Below are 24,503 nucleotides of genomic sequence, written 5' to 3'. Positions count from 1 at the left end.
TTACTTCACACCTTGCATATAGGAGAAGACTTGCCATCACACAATGAGTGTAGTCCTCTGTTACAAAGTACTGTTCATTTTCTGTTTAAAAGTAACTTGTGGTGTTTTGGGAAGCCTGTTGGCAGAGTACTGTCTTTGTGAGGCAGAATGCAGATTGTGTGCTACCCTGCAGTGTGGGTAGATTATTAGATTATTTGGAGTGCAAAAAAGGCCATTCATTAGTACTTTATGGTGACCCCCAAAATCAAAAGTTGCTCACCTTCCCTTGCTTGCCCGTCATACTGTCTACTCCAATACTATTATACTATGGCCTTCTTACAGCACAGTTACAGTATGTCACACCATTAACAAAACTAACCTATAACTAGACATTTCTTCTACACTTGGAAAGGCAACTTCCTTGCTGGATACACTGGATCTCAATTTATGCTCATCAAAACCAAGGCTATCCAATTCTTTTGTCAAACTTTACTAGAATGTTTATTTTATTCATTGTACAGTGCTGGTGATGTCCCTTTCAAAAGAGCATTAAAAACAGTAATACCCCATGGAAGTAACAATTCTCCAAAGTCCAAGAATCACTTGATTTGTATTTACTTTCTTTGTTGTATAGTTAACATGCCATATCTAGAGCTGTAATGATGCCCCTAAAGAATGCCAACATACAATGAATCTGTTGCTAGGAAAATGCCATCCCCCTTGTGACAATATTTTCATAAAACATATAAAAGTGGAACATTCTTAATGAAAAATCAGAAATGAGTTCAGCTATTGCTCTGCAATTCGGTAATTAGGAAATGTTTTCATAATTACCATTTAATGTAACAACAAATATAGCCCAAAGGTAACTGCTGCAATCCCTTTAGAAATAACAGCAGTACTAAAAGACCCATTAGCAAATTACAGGAAAAAAAAGGAAAAAAAAAAAAAAAACGATTATGGTTACTTGGTTTTGGATAGCCATTAATTACATGCATTTATTTTGCATAATGAATTTTAATTTCACATCAATATTTTATTCTTAGCACAAGGGTAAGTTAGATTTTGATTGAATTTTGCCTTCCAAGCGCAGCAGCTTTCACACACCTGAGACTCCTGGATCGTGGGCGCAGTGGAGTGGTCCTGCATCTGTCATCGCTGGCAATGCTTTCAGTGCAGAAATGCTTGGACAAAAAATGGAGTTCATCGGGTGTTGGTTGGTATGGTAACTGGTGCAACTTCTCTTGGGAAGAGCAGGATGACTGTGGAGTGCAGAAGAGAATGTTAAGTTATTCGTGCGTTCTGATATTGTTGCAATCGGTCAACTTTGGGGGGGGAAGGCAAGACTTAAGGAATTAACGATCAAATAACGGTAAAATTATAGATAAAGTTTGCCAAAAAAAAACCAATGAAATACATCTACTTATGCTAATATGGGTCCAAGCCACAACAAGCAATATATAAGAACTAATCGACATTAAAAGAGAAAAGACACACTTAGAGTTGGTATTTCCTGATTAAGAATAAAATAAAAGATTGCCAGTAAGAGTAAGCCATTAAAGTACATTAAAAGAACCAAAAAAATTAAATTATTTGAGTTCTGTTTTGTGCTAATGAATAATAAGAAAAGAAGTAGGGTGTTGTGTGCAAAATAGTTTCCATTTTTAAAATTAGATTTGGAGTGGATGGAATCTAAATGCCGAGGAGAACCCTACTGAGTTAACAACAGGGTTATAATTTTACCATTATTTGATTCAGGGTTATGACAACAGATAAACTTTGGATTTGGTGTAACATTAAGGGTTAGGGATAGCATTAGGATTGGTGTTACTAGTTGGAACCGTACTTCAAGCTATCAATATAAAGCGTCAGTCATTATTTAGAATATATTACATGTTCTACAGCCCCCTCCTACCTCCCTCCATAATGACAGACCTCTTCTCCATCCCTCCATTATGAAACCACTTCCTCTACTCTCTCCTTCCATAATGACAGACCTCTTATCCGATCCTCCATTATGAAACCCCTTCCTCTCCTCCCTCTGTAATAGACATATCCTTTATATTTCCACTCCCCTTGCCCTCCCCCATAAACCCTTCTGGTAGTTGAATGGCGTGGAACGTGTCAGGGAGAATTTAGTCCAATACTGGATTTAAGGTTAAAAAAAAAGGGGATTGGTATCTTGTTGTACATCATTTTAGCATATATAAATATATAAACTGGCTGTAAAACTAAGCACTGCTGAGTGTATATGGCTTATATCCTTATTATCTTTCAGAACACAGAGAAATACTGTCTAAATGACTGCACAGCACATTAGAAGCATCTAAAGGTTTAACATAGATCGCACCTGACCCTGACAGGAATTTTTATTTTTTTTATTTTTTACATGACGCTACATATGCAACGGTTTATCAGATACCTCTATATATATGGTGGCAAAGTTCATTGCAAGAAAACGCGTTCCCTCGATTGCTTGTTTATTATGCTAGGGCCATGTGCCTCTACATCAAGTATTTTATTACGGTATAGACAGGCTGTGTTGACAGTTTCTGATTAGCTACACTATTTGATTGTCAGAAACAAATCTCCTTTGCTGGTAGTGGGACATCTCAAGGATCCAGAGCCATTGAAAATGAAGTGGACATAAGAACCATATATAAAAATAAATAAATAAATAAAAAACCAGGTAGGAACACAATGTAGCACTAGGAGTAATCTAGGAATATTATTTATGTATGAGATTTGATGAGGGGAAAAATGCTATTTTGAACAATTCAAATGTCATCAGAAAAATATACACACAGAAAATAACTGTTATTTTTATATTTACCTTTAAATATACATTTGCCTAATGCAATTCATAAAATAATAAAAATTAAATTAAGTAGATTATTATTAAAATTATTAAGATAATATCTCCTTATGTGGAATGACTATAAAAAAAAGATACTGAAACTCTGAAAAGTCAACACAACGAACACACTTTTCTTTGTTCACTACCGGATTTGCTCTACAGTTGGAAAATCAATTTATGGTAAAGAAAACGATCATAGATTTACTTTGGAATGGAAATAATTCAGAAAGATATTATATAATGAAAAGTATATGTTTGACCATACTTTGACTAAGTATTTATTTGAACTACACATATAAAGACTGATTAATAAATGGGCTGTAAAGTTCGTTAACCAGTGCTCGTGAACATGGATTGTATTTGAATATTGCCTACAGAACAAAATGAAGTGAAGACAAACAATAACAAAACACTCACACAACTCAGCCACCTTATATTTTGATATGCAGTGTATCAGCCTGATTCATTGAGGTTCAATTGGTAATTTCATATTAACTATTACTAGTATTTGGCCATCAACCATTAATTCTGAGTGGTGTACAGCACACTTGGATAGCGTTGCAGTAGTGCACCATCCACTGATGGGAGTACACACCTACGGTAACCATCTACTCCAGTTGATGCATGGCTCAGTTTACATAAACAAGGCTAACAAGTGCTTCATAAAATAATTTTAGTTACAAGTTCTCGCAAAAAGAGAGCATATGAGCAAAAGGGGGAAAGCTCAGAGGAACTCTAGTAGCTTGCCCTTCAGTTAGTCCCTGCTCAGGTCTCAAAAAATGTTTTTGTTCACTTGTGCCGTTACAAAGGGAACCTAGACCATTTGCTTATCCCATAAGTAGTCCAGAATCAAAATGCCAGCAAGTTCTCTCAGCACAAGAGGTACAATAACCCAAGATGATCGTCTCTGGCCTTCTTTGGGCCTCGAGGTGTAGTGGATACACCTCTAGGCCCAGTGAGCACGGGGTTCATGTCTGGATTACTCTTTAACCCCTTCAGGACGGAGTCAATAGTACACGTTCTGATCAAAACAAAACGTAAACAAAAACTGGAATTTGCGCTATATGTCTGTTCACCCGTAGTTCCCCTCTTTCATATTATATGCACCCACACTTATTATATATCATTTTGTTCAGGAGAAACAGGGCTTTCATTTTATATCAAATATTTATATATGAAACATAATTTATTATGAATAAAATTTAAAAAACTGTGAGAATTTTTTTTTTTTTTTTAATTTGTAGTTCCGCCTCACATTTTAGCTGTACATGTCATAATACTGTTAGGTTTTACTGCAACAAAAAGCACATATTTGTAATCAGCGATGTCTCACGAGTACAACAGTACCCCCTATTAACAGGTTTTATGGTGTTTTGGAAAGTTACAGGATCAAATATAGAACGTTCCATTTTCAAATTGAAATTTGCCAGATTAGTAATGTTACCTTTGAGACAGTGTGGTAGCCCAGGAATGAGAATTACCCCCATAATGGCATACCATTTGAAAAAGTAGACAACCCAAGGTATTGCAAGTGGGGTATGTTTAGTCTTTTTTTAGTAGCCACTTAGTCACAAACACTGGCCAAAGTTAGCGTTCATATTTGTTTTTGTGTGAAAAAAGCAAAAAACTAATATTTGGCCAGTGTTTGTGACTAAGTGGCTACTAAAAATGACTGGGCATACCCCATTTGCAATACCTTGGGTTGTCTACTTTTGCAAATGGTATGCCATCATGGGGGTAATTCTTATTCCTGGGCTACCATACGATCTCAAAGGCAACATAACTAATCTGGCAAATTTCAATGTCAAAAAAATGAAATGCAAGCCTTATATGTGACTCTCTAACTTTCCAAAACACCATAAAACCTGTACATGGGGGGTACTGTTATTCTCGGGAGACTTCACTAAACACAAATATTAGTGTTTTAAAACAGTAAAACATATTACAACAATAATATAGTCCATAAAAGTGCCATTTGTTTGAAAACAATGCAAAAAACTTCACTTTTACTTAAAATATAATTGTTTTAATAAAATTTACCAGTTTTAAACACTAATATTTGAGTTCAGCGAAGTCTCCCGAGTAAAACAGTACCCCCTATGTACAGGTTTTATGGTGTCTTTGAGAGTTACAGGGTCAAATATAGTGCTTGCGAATTAAATTCGCTGCACTTTCTCCCTGTGTTGTCAGGCATGTCAATCAAATTTTAATTAATCAAATGACATAATTACGTTAAAAAATGACTTAAATATATACGTAGAATTTTAATATATATGCATTTATAGGTATTTAAATTCTACGTGCATACTAATGTAATCTTTTATGTAATTATATGTATTTATCTCTATATATATATTTGCGGTTATTTGCATTTTATATATAGATAGATATATATAGAATGTCATTCTAAGTGTATTATGTTACCAATATATATATATTAATAGCAAAATACAGTTAGAATGAAATTACATATGCATATATAATTTATTTTAAATTTTGTTTCAATATTTTATTTATTTATTTTATTATTTTATTTATTTATTATTGTAATTAGACGTATTTATATATAATATATGTGTATATATCTATTATATATATAATATATATACATATTATATATATGTAACGTCATTCTAAGTGTATTTTAATATTAATATATATACTTATATTAGTATTAAAATACACTTTGTATGACGTTACATATATATAATATGTATATATATTATATATATAATATATATACATATTATATATATATATATATATATATAAATATAAATACTTTTAATTTAATTTTACACATGTTTAATAATTTTTTTTTACTCTTCCTACCAGCAGGGGGACTGTCTAATATTTTAAACAGTCCCCCTGCTGGCAGATCCATAGCCAGCTATAGGGGGCCATGTGATCGCTCTTTGAGAGCGATCACATGGCCCCCGGGGGCCTCATTTGCCGGAGGGGGGCTGCCTGGGCTGTCAGGCAGCCCCCCAGAAGAGGATCGCGGCGGAGGTAAGTAGCTGCGATCTTCTGGGGGCTTAAGCCGTTACGGCGTTCTATGCCGCCGCAACGGCTTTAAAGCCCATTAAAGCCGCGACGGCATAGAACGCCGTAACGGCGTTAAGGGGTTAAGCTTAGTGAGAGCAAATGCATTGCAACAAAAACACAGGATATAAGAACTCTGAGAATGAACAAAAGCTTAGAGAAACTCAGTAGCTTGTCTTTCAGTTAATCCCCGGTCAGGGCTCAACTATGTTTTTGCTAACTTGTGCCATTACAAAGGGAACCTATACCATCTGCACTTAAAACGTATTAGAATTTCAGAGTAAAATTTAAAGTTAATAAAAATTTTCTATTCCAAATTGAGTTTTGGTTGATATATAAACTAGTAGATTGAGCCTGTCCATTTTATATCAGAGCTAGTTGAGATTCGTAGAGTCATTCGTGCTTAACAGTCAACCGTACTTTCTTTTATGGTGGCTCTTCTGTTGCAACAAATATCCATAGGCAGGCACAGTCTGTGTTAGAGAACAATTACACATAATGGCACCTGGCATTTTTACTGAGCTATATATTAAAGCATTTACTAGCAAAAGTTAGATACATTACAGTGCAACAAAGTGACAACAAGATTGAAAAACTGAAATGAATGAATTAAAAATTCTAATAATTAAAGCTCTGTACATGATGTTCTCTGCAGAGGCACTAAACAGTTATTCACCATGGTGCCCATCCAATAAATGTTATAATAGGTCATGCATGTGTATGGCCATATAAACTCTGCTGCTGTACGCTAATAAGTGGTACATTGCATAACTTATGCTGTGACTTGGATAATATGAGAAATAGAAGGGGAAAAAAAACGACATTCTGTGCTGTAATTGAGGCAATTTGCCACACACAAAATATCAGCATCTGTCTAACAAAATGGAAAGTTAAAATGTCAGAACAATTAGATATCTAATCTTGATAAGCAAGCCTGAAAACACAGCTACTAAGTCATGGCGGCCTTTATACTCAAGGGGAGAACAGGTTTAAGGCAGGTTTTATACACTTTATACAAATGAAAACAGAGAAAACAGAGACTATTTTTTTGTAAATCTAAAGGAAAATTATAAATATTTCCTTTTTTTTTTTAAAACAAACGTATTTTCCGAAAATTCTGAGAATGTATTATTCGCAGTAGGAATTCTAGAAAACATCATTATTTTTAATACACATATAATTACAACCCTTTTTTTTGCATTTTTGTAACTGCTCATACTAGCTGATGTTTAGTATATATTACAGATGTGTAAGTTAGTGCAACAACAACATTGTTTGTAGAGTGCTCCAAATCCATATCATGTTTAACATTCTACACTTATTATAAAATATGATTTATACATCAATTGAGATCCTATAGACAAGAACAAATGGTTTATTCTCTAAACTGAAGCAAATTTAAACTGAATGGCAAAATGTAGACTAAAATGGGCAAGCTGTGACTATATTAGACGAGGATGTTTTTAGATTAGCTATTTGTATTTAGATTTTAGTTTAGAGTTCTAGACCACATGTATCCAGGTAATATTCTCCTGTGCGCGTTGGAATGCCAATAAGGTTAAACATTCAATAGTGCTTAAACATAAGCTGATTGTAAACAGAAGAAAACAATTAGAAAATCTTAAGGATATTTACCGTTATTTCTCAAGAAACTAAGTATTATAACGGGACTTCCATTATTAAAATTTTGTCAATGGGACCATGATTTAAATTCCAGGTACACTCTGATGTGGTGTCCTCTAGTGACGGCTGCATCTATGTTGTGACTTGTAAATAATAATACATAGTAAATCAAGCACAGCGATCTTGATCCTACACATTTGTTGTGGGCCCGATATTTAATTTCATTAGAGAGGGGATGAATTTAGAGTGTAACCGAGCACCACTGCTACTATTGTCAGGATCGGGACAGGGATCCAACACGCAGAGTACAAAGAGTGGAAAGGTACGTATACCGGGCCTTAGAATGGCCGGACTAACGTACCGAGAGTAATAGAGAATAGTCAGAGACAAGCCGAGGTCGAGGGAACGAGAAGACAGATAAGCGAGAGACAAGCCGGGTCAAGGGATAACAGAGATAAGCAGGGTAGTACAACAAGCCGAGTCAAAACCAATAGAGCAAACTAGAATACCAGAGCACTGAGTGACTAGACAAGCTAGAACCACGACAGGGCAATGAGCTGAAGTGAGAAGTAAGCTTAAATACCCTGGCTCCGGATGGTAGACACGCCTCTGACAAGTACCGATTGGATATCGGACACTTGAGTGACAGGTCGCTCGTGATAGCGTCATGACGTCACGTATTGAGCGTACCGCTAGAAAAGGACGTGGATTCCTCGCGGTCGGTGTTTAAGTGACTGGATGAACCGCGAGGAACGAAGGAAACAGCTCGTTTGGACGGATAAACTACTAAGTCTCTACCTCTTTTAGAGGTAGAGACCTCAGGTACCCTGACAGTACCCCCCCTCTCAGATACGCCCACCGGGCGGAAGGAACCGGGACGAGATGGAAAGCGGAGGTGAAATGCTCTGCGAAGGCGAGAAGCATGAACGTCCTCCTGAGGTACCCAACTCCTCTCCTCAGGACCATATCCCCTCCAGTTGACCAGATATTGCAATTTTCCCCTTGAAATTCTGGAATCAATGATGGAGCTGACCTCGTACTCCTCCCGACCCTCCACCTGAACAGGACGAGGTGAGGAAACCTTAGAGGAGAATTTGTTGCAAATAAGAGGTTTCAACAAGGAGACATGAAAAGAGTTAGGAATGCGTAAGGCAGGTGGCAGAGCAAGGCGATACGCAACCGGGTTGATACGAGTGAGAACCCTGTAAGGACCTATGTAGCGAGGAGCAAATTTCATAGATGGAACTTTTAGGCGAATATTCTTAGTGCTCAGCCACACCCTATCCCCAGGAACGAAGACCGGAGCCGCTCTTCTATGCTTGTCAGCGTGTCTCTTGAACAACGAGGAATTATGTAACAGAATTTGCCGAGTCTGATCCCATAATTTCTTCAGGTTGGCGACATGATCATCAACCGACGGTATCCCCTGAGAAGAGGAAACCGAAGGAAAAATTGAAGGATGAAAGCCATAGTTCATGAAGAAAGGGCTAGAGCGAGTTGAATCACAAACAAGGTTATTGTGTGCGAACTCCGCCCAAGGAATCAAACCGACCCAATCGTCCTGGTGTTCGGAAACAAAGCAACGTAGATACTGCTCGATCTTTTGATTGGTGCGTTCAGCAGCTCCGTTAGACTGAGGGTGATAGGCAGAGGAGAAGTTCAATTTGATTCCCATTTGAGAATAAAAGGATCTCCAGAAACGTGAGACAAATTGAGAACCTCTATCAGAAACAATCTCCGAAGGAATCCCATGTAGGCGAAAAACTTCTCTCGCAAAAATCTCTGCCAATTCAGGAGAAGTCGGAAGTTTAGGTAATGGCACGAAATGGGCCATCTTTGTAAATCTATCCACCACCGTGAGAATAACAGTCTGTCTCTTGGAAGCAGGTAAATCTACGATAAAGTCTATGGACAAACAGGACCAAGGTTTCTCAGGAATGTCCAAGGGGTGTAACAGGCCACAAGGAGATGTATGAGGTTGCTTAGTCTTGGCACAAGTCTCACAAGCTGCGACGAACTCCTCAATATCTTTTCGTAGTGAAGGCCACCAGAAATCCTTGGATATCAGAGAGTATGTCTTGCGAATACCAGGATGTCCAGCTACTTTACTTTCGTGAAAACATTGTAAGAGTTCCAGTTGGAGTTCAGGAGGGACAAAGTTTCTTCCCTCAGGAGTGTTTCCGGGTGCCAGATGTTGTGACTTCAAGATCTGGTCAAGTAGCGGAGAATGGATCTTGAGACTGGTATTAGCAATAATATTGCATTTGGGTACAATGGAGGACAAAAGTGGTTCAACTGAAGCAGACGGCTCATATTGGCGAGATAGCGCATCGGCTTTAGAATTTTTTGACCCAGGTCTGTAAGTCAGAACGTAATTGAAATGGGTAAGAAATAACGACCAACGAGCCTGCCTGGAGGACAAACGCTTGGCCTCTCCGATATAAGACAAATTTTTGTGGTCCGTTAGAATGGTAACAGGATGTAATGTACCTTCCAATAAATGTCTCCACTCTTTCAAAGCCTTGATAACCGCTAGTAATTCTCTGTCACCAATGTCATATCTGCTCTCTGTACCAGACAATTTTTTAGAGAAAAATCCACATGGATGTAATGGTTTATCAACACCCAACCTTTGAGATAGGACAGCACCTAAACCAGTCTCTGATGCGTCTACCTCAAGTAGAAAAGGCAGGGAAGTGTCGGGGTGAACTAAAATTGGAGCGGAAGCGAAAAGCTCCTTGAGAGTTTTGAACGCAAGAAGAGCTTCAGTAGTCCAATTCTTAGTATCAGCCCCCTGTTTGGTCATATTGGTGATAGGTGCGATAATTGAAGAATAACCCTTAATAAAGCGCCTATAATAATTAGAAAAACCAATAAATCTCTGTACGGCTTTAAGACCTTTGGGTAAAGGCCACTCTAGAATGGACTGGAGCTTATCCGGATCCATCTTAAATCCCTCCCCCGAGATCACATAGCCGAGAAAGGTTACCTGGGTTTGATCAAAGCTACATTTCTCCAACTTGCAGTACAAGCCATGTTGAAGAAGCTTGTGCAAAACCCTCCTGACTTGCTTGTGATGAGTCTCAATCTCACTAGAATGTATGAGTATATCATCTAGGTATACAATGACGCAATCTTGCTGAAATTCCCTAAGAACCTCATTTATCAGATCCTGGAATACAGCTGGTGCATTGCATAACCCAAAAGGCATGACTGTATATTCATAGTGGCCATATCGAGTATTGAATGCCGTCATCCACTCATGTCCCTGCTGGATTCTCACCAAGTTATATGCCCCTCTGAGATCCAATTTGGTGAAAATTGTAGAGCCCTTCAAACGATCGAAGAGTTCGGTGATCAAGGGAATCGGGTAGGCATTTTTAATGGTTATCTTATTTAGGCCTCGATAATCAATACAAGGTCTTAAAGAACCATCCTTCTTTTTAACAAAAAAAAATCCAGCCCCGGCAGGAGAGGAGGACCTCCTAATGAATCCCTTGTCTAAATTTTCGTGAATATACTCCTCTAGAACTGAGTTCTCTTTCGTAGATAACGGGTATACATGACCTCTGGGCGGCATGTTACCAGGGAGTAGGTTAATTTTGCAATCAAAGGACCTGTGTGGGGGTAAGGTATCGGCTTTCTTTTTGTCAAACACTGCCTTTAAATCTAGATACTGAGACGGAATTTGTGTCTCTGTAGGATTGTCAGAGTTAGTCGAGGTGTTGGTTAAGCAGAGAGGTGAGACCTTCCGCAAGCATTTCTCTTGACAATTCTGTCCCCATGAAACTATCTCCCCTGACTCCCAATTAATAATAGGGTTATGTCTCCTCAACCAGGAGTACCCCAGGACTATGGGAATAGACGGAGAAGAAATGAGCAGTAAGGATATGTCCTCTCTATGTAGGATGCCAGCAGTTAAGTTAATCGGTATGGTCTCACGGAAAATGACAGGCTCAAGTAACGGTCTACCATCGATGGCCTCAACAGCCAGTGGTGTCTCTTTTAACTGGGATGGAATAGCATGCTTGGCAGCAAAACCCTGATCTATAAAGCTCTCAGCAGCTCCAGAATCGATTAGTGCCATAGTCTTGACTACTCCCTTTTCCCATTTTAAAGAAACGGGTAACAGAAGCCTGAACTCTTTGTAGTTGTGAATAGAGGACAAAGTAGAAACACCCAAGGCCTGTCCTCTAGAGAAACTTAGGTGCGAGCGTTTCCCGAACGATTAGGACAATTTAGGCGTAAATGACCTCTGACTCCACAATACATACATAAACCCTCCCTTCTTCTGTACTGTCTCTCCCTCTCTGTGAGATGAGTACTGCCTATCTGCATAGGTTCAGAAATACGTAAGTCCTCGAACTCAGAATTTTGAAAGGTAGGCGCTAGTTTAAAGGAGGGTCTACGGGTCCTATCTCGAGTGTTCTGCCTCTCTCTTAGGCGTTCATCAATACGAGATATAAAAGAAATTAAATCCTCCAAATTCTCAGGGAGTTCTCTAGTAGCGACCTCGTCAAGAATTACATCTGATAACCCATTCAGAAACACATCTATATAAGCCTGTTCGTTCCACTTAACTTCTGCCGCCAAGGACCTGAACTCTAGTGCATAATCCACAAGTGTTCGATCGTCCTGTCTAAGGCGCAACAGTAATCTAGCTGCATTGACCTTTCTACCAGGAGGGTCAAAAGTTCTTCTAAACGCAGCTACAAAGGCATTATAATTATAGACTAGTGGATTATCATTCTCCCATAAAGGATTGGCCCATCTCAGAGCTTTCTCAATGAGTAAAGTAATAACAAATCCAACCTTCGCTCTATCTGTAGGATAAGAGCGGGGTTGTAATTCGAAATGGATGCTAATCTGGTTCAGAAAGCCACGACACTTCTCCGGTGACCCGCCATAACGTACTGGTGGGGTAATACGGGAAGAAGCACCTACAGTGGCTACCTCTAGACCTGAGACTGCAGGAGAAATAGAAGGAGTACGTGTCTCCTCAGGTGGGTTACTAGCACGAGACAAAAGTGCCTGTAGTGCTAGAGCCATCTGATCCATCCTATGCTCCATGGCGTCAAACCTGGGATCAGAAGAACCAAGCTGACTGTTTGTACCTGCAGGATCCATTGGCCCTGTCGTAATGTCAGGATCGGGACAGGGATCCAACACGCAGAGTACAAAGAGTGGAAAGGTACGTATACCGGGCCTTAGAATGGCCGGACTAACGTACCGAGAGTAATAGAGAATAGTCAGAGACAAGCCGAGGTCGAGGGAACGAGAAGACAGATAAGCGAGAGACAAGCCGGGTCAAGGGATAACAGAGATAAGCAGGGTAGTACAACAAGCCGAGTCAAAACCAATAGAGCAAACTAGAATACCAGAGCACTGAGTGACTAGACAAGCTAGAACCACGACAGGGCAATGAGCTGAAGTGAGAAGTAAGCTTAAATACCCTGGCTCCGGATGGTAGACACGCCTCTGACAAGTACCGATTGGATATCGGACACTTGAGTGACAGGTCGCTCGTGATAGCGTCATGACGTCACGTATTGAGCGTACCGCTAGAAAAGGACGTGGATTCCTCGCGGTCGGTGTTTAAGTGACTGGATGAACCGCGAGGAACGAAGGAAACAGCTCGTTTGGACGGATAAACTACTAAGTCTCTACCTCTTTTAGAGGTAGAGACCTCAGGTACCCTGACAACTATATCTGAAGTTTCTGGAACCCCTCTCTCTAATCATGGTAAACAAGATTAGAATTATATCACAATGTTTACACATTTAGAATTCATGTTTTAGACTCTACAGCTAGCAGGAAGATCACTCGGTGAATCTATAATTCAGTTTTTTAAAATAATATTATTCACTCTAATTTTAATAAGGGGGGGGGGAACAAACACACACACATGTAGGTATGTAATTATTTAAATTCGCAGCACTTCATTTAATTACAGATATTCAATTGCAGTACTGAGAATTAAAACAAACACTAACAATTAACCCATAAAGAGGTGTTTCCAGTCTAATTAGATATGTTGGGAAATAAACACGGCAGGAGTTAACTTAAGTGCCCATATCTGGCTTTGGACCAAAAGACAAGCATTGGGTGTGCTAGATCAGAGACTTATTAAAGTAATCCACGAACAGGTGTCCTTTTTTTTTTTTTATAAACTTATATTGTGACCTGGGGAGATCTAGAAGGCAATGGAGAAAAATTCTTAATCCCCCATAATTCTTTCCTCTAAATTTTATATATATATATATTTTTTTTTTTGTTTGTTTTTTTGTTTATTTTTTTTTCTTTTTAATTATTATTATTTTTTCTTTTTTAATTGACAGCTCTGGGAGGGCAAACCATTCAATAGACATTTAAAATATACATACACCTTATATTCACAAACTGAGCAAGCACACATATGACAACAAGCAAGCCTTACACTCTGCACAGAACGCTTGTGATTCATTTGAATGGCTCCAGACTACAGGGCTGAGAATACAATGTTTACGTTAGGAGAAGCAGGAAGAAAAGGTATCATGTAAGAACAGAGTTAGAATGAATTTAAATGAAAGCCCTTGGAGAGAATCCACTAGATACAGCCATTTCCTTCAAGTGGAACAATTTAAAGAGTGCAGATGAATCTGCCTTAGTGTGTTTAGGATTTATTGTTACAATACTAAAGGTTTTACAGGTGACACCAAAAGTTCCAAAGCAAGGTCAGACTGAAATGACATACATGCATATGATTATGCAGAACACACTCTATACTTGTTTTAGAGTACATTCCTTCTACATATTTTTGGGAAACTTGTCTAATTTAGGTTTTAGAGTTATTGGAGAGGTGATTAATATCTAATATTCGTGGCTGTAAATAACAATTCTTAACAGTTGAAGTTTCAGAATGCTGACATTTGCATGTGCGAGTAGAGCAGTTTTAGAATCTTTGAATGTGATTATTGTTTCACTTTTATACTTTTAATATTTAATTTTTTATTACCAATATAATGCATTTAAAGGGGAACTCTCACTTATCTGTTAATTTACACCATTGAATAAAAAAATATTTATTTCAATTAATCTATAACTGGTAACCTTTTTTCAATGGTTTCCCAGGTTTTTTTTTTTACATCTGTATTAAACACTTAGCAATTATCTTCTTAATCCAAACAGACTCGGCAGAGCCAGGTCAAATATTGCAAGTGAAGAGTAGAAACAAAAATGCAGTTTAATTTCTCCTTTTATCTCTATGCTTGCTGTGTGATACCACATGCAACAGACAACGTTTAAACACATTATTGACAGGGAATGAAGATGAAGATGCCCAGTTACAGGAAAAAGATGTTTGGATTTTTACCTTTAATTTAATTTTTTTCACACCTCAAATACATATTTCATATGTATAGGAATATGTGCAATTTAGTAACTCATGATAAGTGTCAGTTTTCCTGTGGAAGTCAATTCTTTTGTAACTTTCAGTATAAAAATTATTTTTTTAAAGAAGAAGAAAAGAAATTCTATAAGTTTAGCAACACGCTAATATCCCAAAGGGTACTAAGAAAGCATAGTAAAATGGCATGTAAGTAAAATAAATTCCCTTGGCAAATACAGAGCAGAGCAAAATGTGGATGGATATACTAAGCTTGGTGCAAAAACAGTTTCATTTCAAATGAAAATTGCTGTGAAAATAGAGTGCATCTTGCGCTTATTACCAAAAACAACCTTATTCAGGTTCAAGATATGTTGTGTATAAATTTGCGGAACGTGAATTTCTAGGTCATAGGCTAGTTGTGATTTATCCTCTCATAGGAAAGTGTGTGATTTATACTCTGTTTAATAGCAGGTTATCTGCCAAAAGATCTGATGAGAAATAAAAACAAAAAAAAACAACAACTTACTTTATGTCTCTATTGAACCAGTTTGTGTGTGTGCACAGAGAACGCTTAATTCAAGAATAAGTCTAGCTTGGCAGTTTGAGAATAAGTCTAGCTCAGTCCACCAGTTCCCAAACTCTGTGCCGTGGCGATTATATGATTATAGCACTGGAGAAACATTACTGCTAAATAGGGGTTCAGTCCTTTAACACCACAACCGGACCCCTGTAATGTCGGCCGGCTGGGATGCATTGACAGCCTCCTGCAGGGAGGAGGCAGCCGCAACTTAAGGGGAGAGGAGCACGAAGAGCTCAAGACCCCTCACTCCCACCAGTAAGGTAAGCTGACTGGAGGGTGATTGGAGATATTAACAAAATAATAATAATAATCGTTTGAGTGTGTGTATGAGTGTGAGTGAGTACAAGTATGTGTATGAATGTGTGAGAGTGTGTGTATTTATACACATATATATATATATATATATATATATATATATGTCGGTGTGCTTATATCTCTGTGCACAAATCTGTGTATGTGCGTCTGTGTGTCAGGGTGTGTGTATCTGTGTCATGGTGTGGGCATGTATCAATGTTTGTATGTGTCAGGGTGCATGTGTGTATATGTCGGTGTGTATCTATGTGAATGTATGTGTCTGTGTGTATCGGTGTCTATATGAATTTGAGTGTATGTGTCAGTGTATGTATATGCATATGTGTGTTAATGTGCATGAATATCTGTGTATGTAGGTATGTATGTATGTGGCAGTGTATGTGCATACATCCAAGCAGTCAAAACACCAGCACAACATGCAAGCACACTCCTGCAATCTAACTCACATATTACATACACACACCCCTGCGTTCAAACTAAAAAAAAATACAAACACAGCCCTTCACTCAACCACAAATACTTCACACAAATGTACATCCGCACTTAAAAATGAACATTACATTAAAACACACCCCTGCAATCAAACGCAAACATCACATACAAACACACGCCTTTATTAAAACACAATAACTATAAACACGCACCCCTTCAAACACCAACTCTGTACATTACACTATAGTGCCAGTAAATGCTGCAGCGCTGTACAAATATGCAACCTAGCAATTTTGATTTGGGGTGCCTTGGGAAAAAAAAAATTAAGGGCGCCTTGAACCTAAATAGTTTTGGAACCACTGGTTTAGTCTATTGTGTTCCATTTGTCTCTATTGTTAGGTTAAGTCTTCCAATTATATTTCCTTAGTAAAATAATACAAATGTTTACAGTGTATGCCATTTGTAACAATGTGCTGCTTTGGCTAACAATGAAAACATCAGCACTTATAACAGAATATTTCTCAATTTAGCCTGGGCATAGTGGATCAAAATGTATGAACTTTGTTGCCAAATGAAGTATGAGATGGGCAGATGTAAAACATCTTATACGGGCTGATTTAATATACTAATAACCTGTTGATAATTTACAAGATAATTACATATTTTACTTCATTATTCGTTAAAAATATTACAAACCAGAAAAAAACACTGACAGAGCTAGATAAAGGTTGCCAAGGGATCTTGGCAAAATGCCATATTGAGGTCTCTTCCAGAGCCCTGGACTCTGTTTCTTTGAGTGTTGTGTGTGGGAGACTGAATGTTGTGTGTATGCAGTGGCTGATTGTTGTGTGTGAAGGAAGCCCAGTATGCCTGCATGTGCTATTTGAGTGTTGTGTATTTGGTGGCTGAATTTTGTGTGTGTGTGTGTGTGTGTATGAGTGTGTTGGGGGATGTTGTCATCTCTTGCTTACATTTTGGCAGGAGGAGGTGAAATCTCTGGTGGTTCAGTTGTGGACACTCTGGAGAGCTGTGTGCAGATCTCTTTAAGAGCTCCTATTTGCTTTGGTCATTGAGAAGTGTTGGGGAACCACAAGGGAGATCTCAAAGTGTTCTGCACCTAATTTAGATGCAGTCCATAATGCTCTCTCTGGGTGGTGATGGGGGCTCGGAGCAGGAATATCTTTTGATCAATCTGTCAAGTCATAGAAGGCCCCTTCACAGCCATATATAGAGTTCCAGGTAACTGTCAGAGCCCAGGCACTAGGCAGCCACCTATGCTACCTAGTAGGTAATCCCACCCTGAACACTCCTAAAGTGATATTTGGCAAAATCTCCTTTAAAAAAACAAAACTGAAAATTAAGGGTTAAGAACACTTCTTAGTGATTGATGTAAATCAGAACATGAATAAATTACAAAACATTACTCAGTCAAAGAGCAGACTGAATAGGCTGTGTCTTGTTCAAAGCCTATGGGCTTTATTAACTAAACAGCAAATTGAATAAAACTGAAATTCAAATATTTAGGCAACAACAGCTGATTTGGAATACATTGCAAACTCGGCTGCAATCATGTAGCTTTCCAATTCACTGAAATTCACTGTTTAGCATGTAAACCCCTTAAGACCGAGATTACTCGTTTATATTTGTCATCAGTTGACAGAGTATTCGAAATGAGAGCTTTAACATGGACAGAGCAATATTTAAATAATCAAAGCTTTAGCAGCGACGAGTGTCAACTACTTCAACAACATGTTCTTTGTTGCTCTAGGACAACTTAAGCAAGATCTCATCTTGAGTGGTAAATATTGAGACAAACGCAGGTTGCCATGACCACAACACAAACTGAGCATTGTTTACAGTTTAGTAGGAGTCACTCTGTACCTCTGTGCACAAACACTCTTGTGATAATGTAGGGGGTAAACTGTGAAATCTAACAGACAGCAGACCATTAACTTTTGTGAGCAGATCATTCAAAGCTAAGGGAAACTGGAATGAAGTCATTGTGATAAGTTCACTCAATGGATTTAGGAATACATGAGCTGAACGTTCTCTGTGAGAGGTGTGGCTGCAAAGATGCAGATCTGGTTGCCTTTCCTGTTCTCCAAACAAGCACCCGTGCCCATCAGTCAGTTCAGAGACAGGAAAGGAGTGGCTCGACTGAGAAAACTGCACTGAAATCCACCAAGGGAAAATAATTAAATAATTACTTCCCATTCACAAGCAACAGTTTTCTGTGTCCCAAAGTCTGTGTCTGGGTATTTCATCTGCTTTCAAGAAGCAGAGGATTAAAATAAATAATAAAAAAAAAAAAAGAAAATTACATCTCTATTGAACTCTAATCTAAATTATATTAGAGTGGAGTGTTAAATAAAAATAGAGGCTTACAACTAACTTTAAAAAATGCAATAAGCAACAAATTCAGAGTTATTTTATACTAAATGTTATTCCTTCTTAATTATATATACATACACACACACACACACACACACACTCCAGTTAGGACCATTTTAAGATGAATTGTTAATGCCACTACAATTAAACGTAATTTTATATATATATTAAAACTATCATCATCTAAAGCAGGATCTATAAAATATCCACTGCCTTGGGATTCTAAGTCCCCACCATCACCACAAAAACAAAATCCACCATAAAAATGTATGAGGAAACATGTCTTTAAGTAACACAAACACAAAATATATAAATAAAAAAAAAATACATGTATCCATATGGGTATTTCCATGTGTGTAGTTGTATAAACTGCGGGCAGAGTAGAAAAACTCTGCGCATGCAGTCAGTAGCATATTAAAGTTACAGTTGAGTCAATGCAGGAGGAAAGTTTAGAATGTTACTCCAGAGTAGTGATGTCCCGAACAGTTCGCCGGGTACCGTTTGCCGGCGAACATAGCGTGTCCGCGGTCGCGAACACGTGCGATGTTCGGTCCGCCCCCTATTCGTCATCATTGAATAAACTTTCACCCTATACCTCACAGTCAGCAGACACATTCCAGCCAATCAGCAGCAGACACTCCCTCCCAGACCCTCCTACCTCCATGACGAATAGGGGGCGGACCGAACATCGCGCGTGTTCGCGACCGCGAACACGCTATGTTCGCTGGCGAACTGTTCGGGACATCACTACTCCAGAGTACTCCATAGACTATTATTTTGTTTTTGGCCAAGTCCCAAATGGCACTACGAATGAGAAGCATTTCCTTCTACCTCTCAACAATTACAGAAAAAATGCTTCTGGAGATATTGTGACAATTCAAATGGAAAATGTATATGAATGTTAACTTACAGACACAGTAGAGCTCGGAGTGTTTGTTCCATATCCTGAAGAAGGTAATGACGCCAAAGACCAGCGCCGTCCATCGGTTCTGTTAATTAGAAAACTGATTAATAATACAGCTTATGATTTAAACATTGGAGAAAACAAATCCTAACCACCACAGAACGAATGAGAGAGAAACCCAAATTAATGTAGTCATGAATAAATCATGTCTGAGATACAAAGTTGGTTGCGATACCATGCTGCCAAGGGCGTGAAACAAATGAAAATAAACAGATCAATGAACATTATTTATCTGTGCATAGTCCCAAGGAGTTTGTGTTTTGGCATTTCACACTAAAACGAATACATTGTGTCTAAAGAAATACAATGCAGAATGTTAATGTATAGCTCGTCGAAATCTGCATATATTTATTTTTAGCCCACAAGCAAAAAAATAAATATCTGCATAAATAGCTCAAACTTTTACTTGAGTAGAAAAAAAATGGAATGCATTTCCCTGCCACATCAGAAAATGTGTGTAATAAACTTTTGGGGTTCCTATATTTCAAGGCTGTTTGTTTTGTTAGCCCCTAAGTTAAAATGTATGACCGTAACTTGACCTTGAAAAGAGAAATCTCCAAGTTACTAACATGCACCTGACTGACACCAAGAGACACATTAACAAATACACACCCAAAGGCAGACATACACTAACACAGATTCACTTTATATGCCCTCCTTTAATGGTTAAGGGAGAGAGGCTCCACTGTCCAGACATCCTGATGTCTATGTCGTCTAGTATTTGTGGAACACAAGATAATGCACCAGGGAGCCCAGCTTTCCTTCCTGCTCAGCCTTTGTGTGTGCTGCACATTTAGACAGGGACCGTAAGTCAAGCGACAACCAAACATCCCAGCATGCAACTATGTTTCTACTGGCAACTACACATATGGCAAAAACACAAGGATGCTACTGGTCACCAGGCAGCCATTGATTAATGCTTTGCTCAGCACAAAGGAACATATGTGTAATGGCCACTCTATTGGGGTCTTATACCAGAGTCCCATTCCCCTTAAAGCTGGAGCAAGTCTGGGGCTGGCACCCTTCTCATCCGCTCAAAGCACACATCAGTTACAAATCCTACCTAACACTTTGAAGGTATAAATAATTTTTATGTAAAATAAAAGTTTGTTGGAAATAGAACACAAAGCACATATGAAAACTCTAAATGAGCTCTGACGCAAGCAGTTGCCTTCAGAAGTCCCGTAATTAGACAAATTGAACCCACCTGTGTGCAATTACAGTATAAGACGATGTTAAAAAAATACATTCCTTTCTGGAAGGCCTAAGAGTTGATTAGAACGCATTGTATCATATAACAAGTCTGGTATAAAGACCCAGAGAAGCCCCAATCATGGGACAGGGAAACTGCACAGACATGAGGAAAGAATGGATTGAGCTAAATAGAACATAATTCTAGCAAAAAAACATATTTCAGTCAGATACTTGACTTTAACATTTCAGGAGACTAATGGCCCTTAATACAAAGCCAAGGCTACACTGAAGTGGTTTAAAATTTGAATGCCTTGTAACGACCCATCAAAGTCCAGTCCTCAAATGTAATTTAGGAGAGAGAATGTATTTCTCATAATGTTATTATTATTATTTTTTATCACCTGGTATATTTAATAATGACACAGTCATAAAATTATAGTGTTTGCATGGCAGCACAGAAGAACACTGTACTAAATGAGTATACCGTCTCCTAGTACAATCTCAAGTAAGCTGTACATAAATCAGAGCATATTGTGAGGATGCGCAAGTTAAACTGTGCATACAAATGACTAAACGAGAACAATATGTCATTTTCTAGCTTTTATACATTAGAAAACAATTAGCTAAGATTAGGATGCTAATTGGATAACATTGGAAGAAAAATTGTTGCTTGTATACTCTGGGAATAAAGTCATACCATACCTTCTTGCGAATGAAAAATGAGCCGAAGCACTAGGTGAGAAATTCCTTGGGCTGTCTTGAGGGCTGCTTCCTATTGGAAAAATAACAAACATGGATAGAAACATTACTAATACTTGAATAAAAATAATGGATTGTCAATCACTGTGAAAACAGCTAAGAAATAAAAACTAAATTGTATAGAGATCATTTACATATATCATTTAATAATAAACAGATGACAAGGTGTGTCTAAAAGTAGGCAATAATAATCTATTCATGTGCAAGCAGAATTTCAAAATAGATATTCCTTGACAATATTATAACTCAGAGGGTCCCTACTCATCAGATTCATTAGACTAATGCAACTGCCCACGTTAATTCATTTACAATGGCGGCACTGCCTTTCCCAGAACAATTAAAATACGTATGAAACTGTCCAGTGAAAGCATTTTTATGTTCACATATATGAAGTTATAATTTATGAACCGATCACTATATCAATTCTAGAATAGATCGCCAAGCTCATAGGATGTTCATAAATTGGATTTTTCTCAATAACAACAAATAATAATAAAACTCACAGCCAGCAACCACAGTGGACAAGTGTGTTATGTTTTTGACCTACATAACAATGTTTTGTGAGTGCATGCAAAGCCCACTTGTTAGCTTTATAGGAGTTGGTAAGCACAAAGATAGTAGCACATACAACTTGCCTTAAACAATGCAATGCATATGTGAAATACTATATCACATCCTATATCACACTTTAACATACAACCAGGTATTTCATTCCTTGGTAGTAGGTGCACCTGAATTGGACTAGTTCTAGCCTGCACTCTTGGCTTTAAATTTAACATGCTTATCAGTTTTCAGTTGTGCATTACAGTGAAGAACATCACTATGCTACCAAAAACAGTAATGGAGAGTCCTGATAGAATAAAGAGACTACAGAACAACCCGACTTGGCCACACTACTAGAGACTTTTAAAGGGAAGTGCAGTGGGTTGTAAGGGTCTTCCCATGCGTCGGCAGGCCCACGACTCTCACTGGTGAAAGCCCTTTATTGGCACCATACATTTCTTGAATAGATGAGAGGCATAGGGTAAACTTTCCAAGTGCATCCAATCTCTCATTTTCTACACACAGTTTGAGTAGCTACACTTGTGCATTTGTTTATAAATTAGGGAAGCTAACTGCGTCTGCGGACCTCCATTTACTGGAAATCCTGCAATGCATGGTACTCCCACTGAAAATAATGGACATTTCAAAACTTGCTGAGAAACTCTAAACCAGTTACTGCTTCCTGCAAAAGTTATAGAATTACAGTAAACAAGAGATGTAGGGAATTTATTTAAATCCATCATTAATCCCCTCTTCAGTAGAGCATCAGGGAATTCTGCATCCCATCTTGAGACTTCCTGATGTAGGCTGGAGTGGTTGACCAAAATATTTCACTTTTTGTCGGTTTGGGTTTTATTTAGAGATGGACTGAATACTTGCTAGAATAGACATGTGTTCAAAGACTCGAGATTTGATTGATGTGATATAGAGTAACAACTCAAAGTTCCAATGGGTCTATTCAGCTTAATGTGGCTCCACCCCTGGCAGTATCTATAGTCCTACCAATGTTATAGATTTTAGGTGGAATGACATTTAGCAATCAAGCTATTGTAGAGTATCAAATTCAAATTTATCTTCAGAGCTGCTAATGACTCCCTAACAAAATAACTACTTGAATAAATTATTGTTTTAGAATATCTGCTAAACTGCTGCCAAGATCTACTGTAATTTGTTTCGTTTTTTTTTTTTAACTAAGCAATATAATTTTAAAATGTTTCCAATAGAATAAACCAGTAAAAATAAAAAAATTTTTTAAAAAATTTAAATCAGGCTTCAATACTATTGTCTCATAGTACACAAAAAAAACAAAATACAATACACAGATTCTCAAATAAAGGATATGGGAGTCTGATCATTACTCCCATATCCTTTATTTGAGAATCTGTGTGTTGTATTTTGTTTTTTTGTTTTGTGACCTTCATCTTTTAGCATTTTCACTCCGTATACAGTTTCCCAGCTGCAAGTCAATACCTGAGAGACTTTTAAATGAAAACTAGTGGCAGTTAATTCTCTGCCCATATGTGCAAAGCTCGCTTATTACTTAAATTCTGATGTTCCCATGGATTTCTTGGCTGTTGTATGTTTTTGTTGTGCGTTAATGTCGATATACTGCAGAGATTATGGCTGGTATTCCTGACCTGCTCATCTAAAGATATTGCAACCAGGAGTTAGGTAGATAATTAACTCATCTTTCCTTGGGGAGAAATGGCAAAATGAATAGGTAATCAGCGTATCCAAATGGCGCCTCTCGCAATGGAAATACACATGGGGTGCCTCATTTGGGAAGCAGTTATTGTTAAGAAATGTATATCCAGATTAATTAAACGATTTCATTGTTTGGTAATTAGCGGTGTGAAGTAGTACATCTTTACTCTGGATGGAACAAATGCAAATCTTCCAAAGAGACATATGTTGAACTCACTTTGTTCATTATTAATTTCCTTTTAATAGCTGTCTGCTTGCAAAAACAAGGGGTTCTGAAGCACTGAATCTTTATTAGCACTGAGGGAATAAGAGGATTGATTGAAATTGACATTGTAAACTGCTGGCAAAAATGAAGGGGGAAATAAAACAAAAAAAAGGCCAATGTTATTCCAAATTATAGCAATATCAGCCTTAAATGTAAAACATAGCATGAGGTCTTATTACATACCGTTAATGTTCATGCAAATATCACTAAAAGGCCTGGTGTACTTTTTTGTTTTTAAAATATTACATTTTTACATCTTTTGAGTGTGCTTTAAGATTAACCATACTACATATATATATATATATATATATATATATATATATATATATATATATATATATCAAAATAAAATATAGTACACTTGCAGTTCCTGATTCTTCTATACATATTATCCAGAAACGTTCTAGGCATTCTGTAATCAAGCACTAATCAGTACAGTACACATTGATTTTCTATTTTATTTATTTCTCAGTTGTAAACTCTCTCATTAAC

The 24,503-nt window shown here is 37.8% G+C and overlaps 1 protein-coding gene across 5 annotated transcripts in view; it reads right to left on the bottom strand.

The window, feature by feature from the left end:
• MAST4 (microtubule associated serine/threonine kinase family member 4) overlaps nt 1–24,503 on the bottom strand; it is a 503,913-nt gene that overhangs the window by 68,989 nt on the left and 410,421 nt on the right. For all 5 annotated transcript variants that reach the window (XM_063454083.1, XM_063454086.1, XM_063454084.1 and 2 more), the window contains 3 exons: nt 21,443–21,512; nt 19,493–19,571; nt 1,087–1,241 (listed from right to left, as the gene is read on the bottom strand). In XM_063454083.1, coding sequence (XP_063310153.1) covers nt 1,087–1,241; nt 19,493–19,571; nt 21,443–21,512 — 304 coding nt within the window. The remainder of the gene's footprint in view (nt 1–1,086; nt 1,242–19,492; nt 19,572–21,442; nt 21,513–24,503) is intronic.

This window comes from Pelobates fuscus, chromosome 5, assembly GCF_036172605.1.
Source record: "Pelobates fuscus isolate aPelFus1 chromosome 5, aPelFus1.pri, whole genome shotgun sequence".
Lineage (NCBI taxonomy): Eukaryota > Metazoa > Chordata > Amphibia > Anura > Pelobatidae > Pelobates > Pelobates fuscus.
The sequence above is the reverse complement of the archived record's forward strand: the minus strand, read 5'-3'. Positions and strand labels throughout refer to the sequence as shown.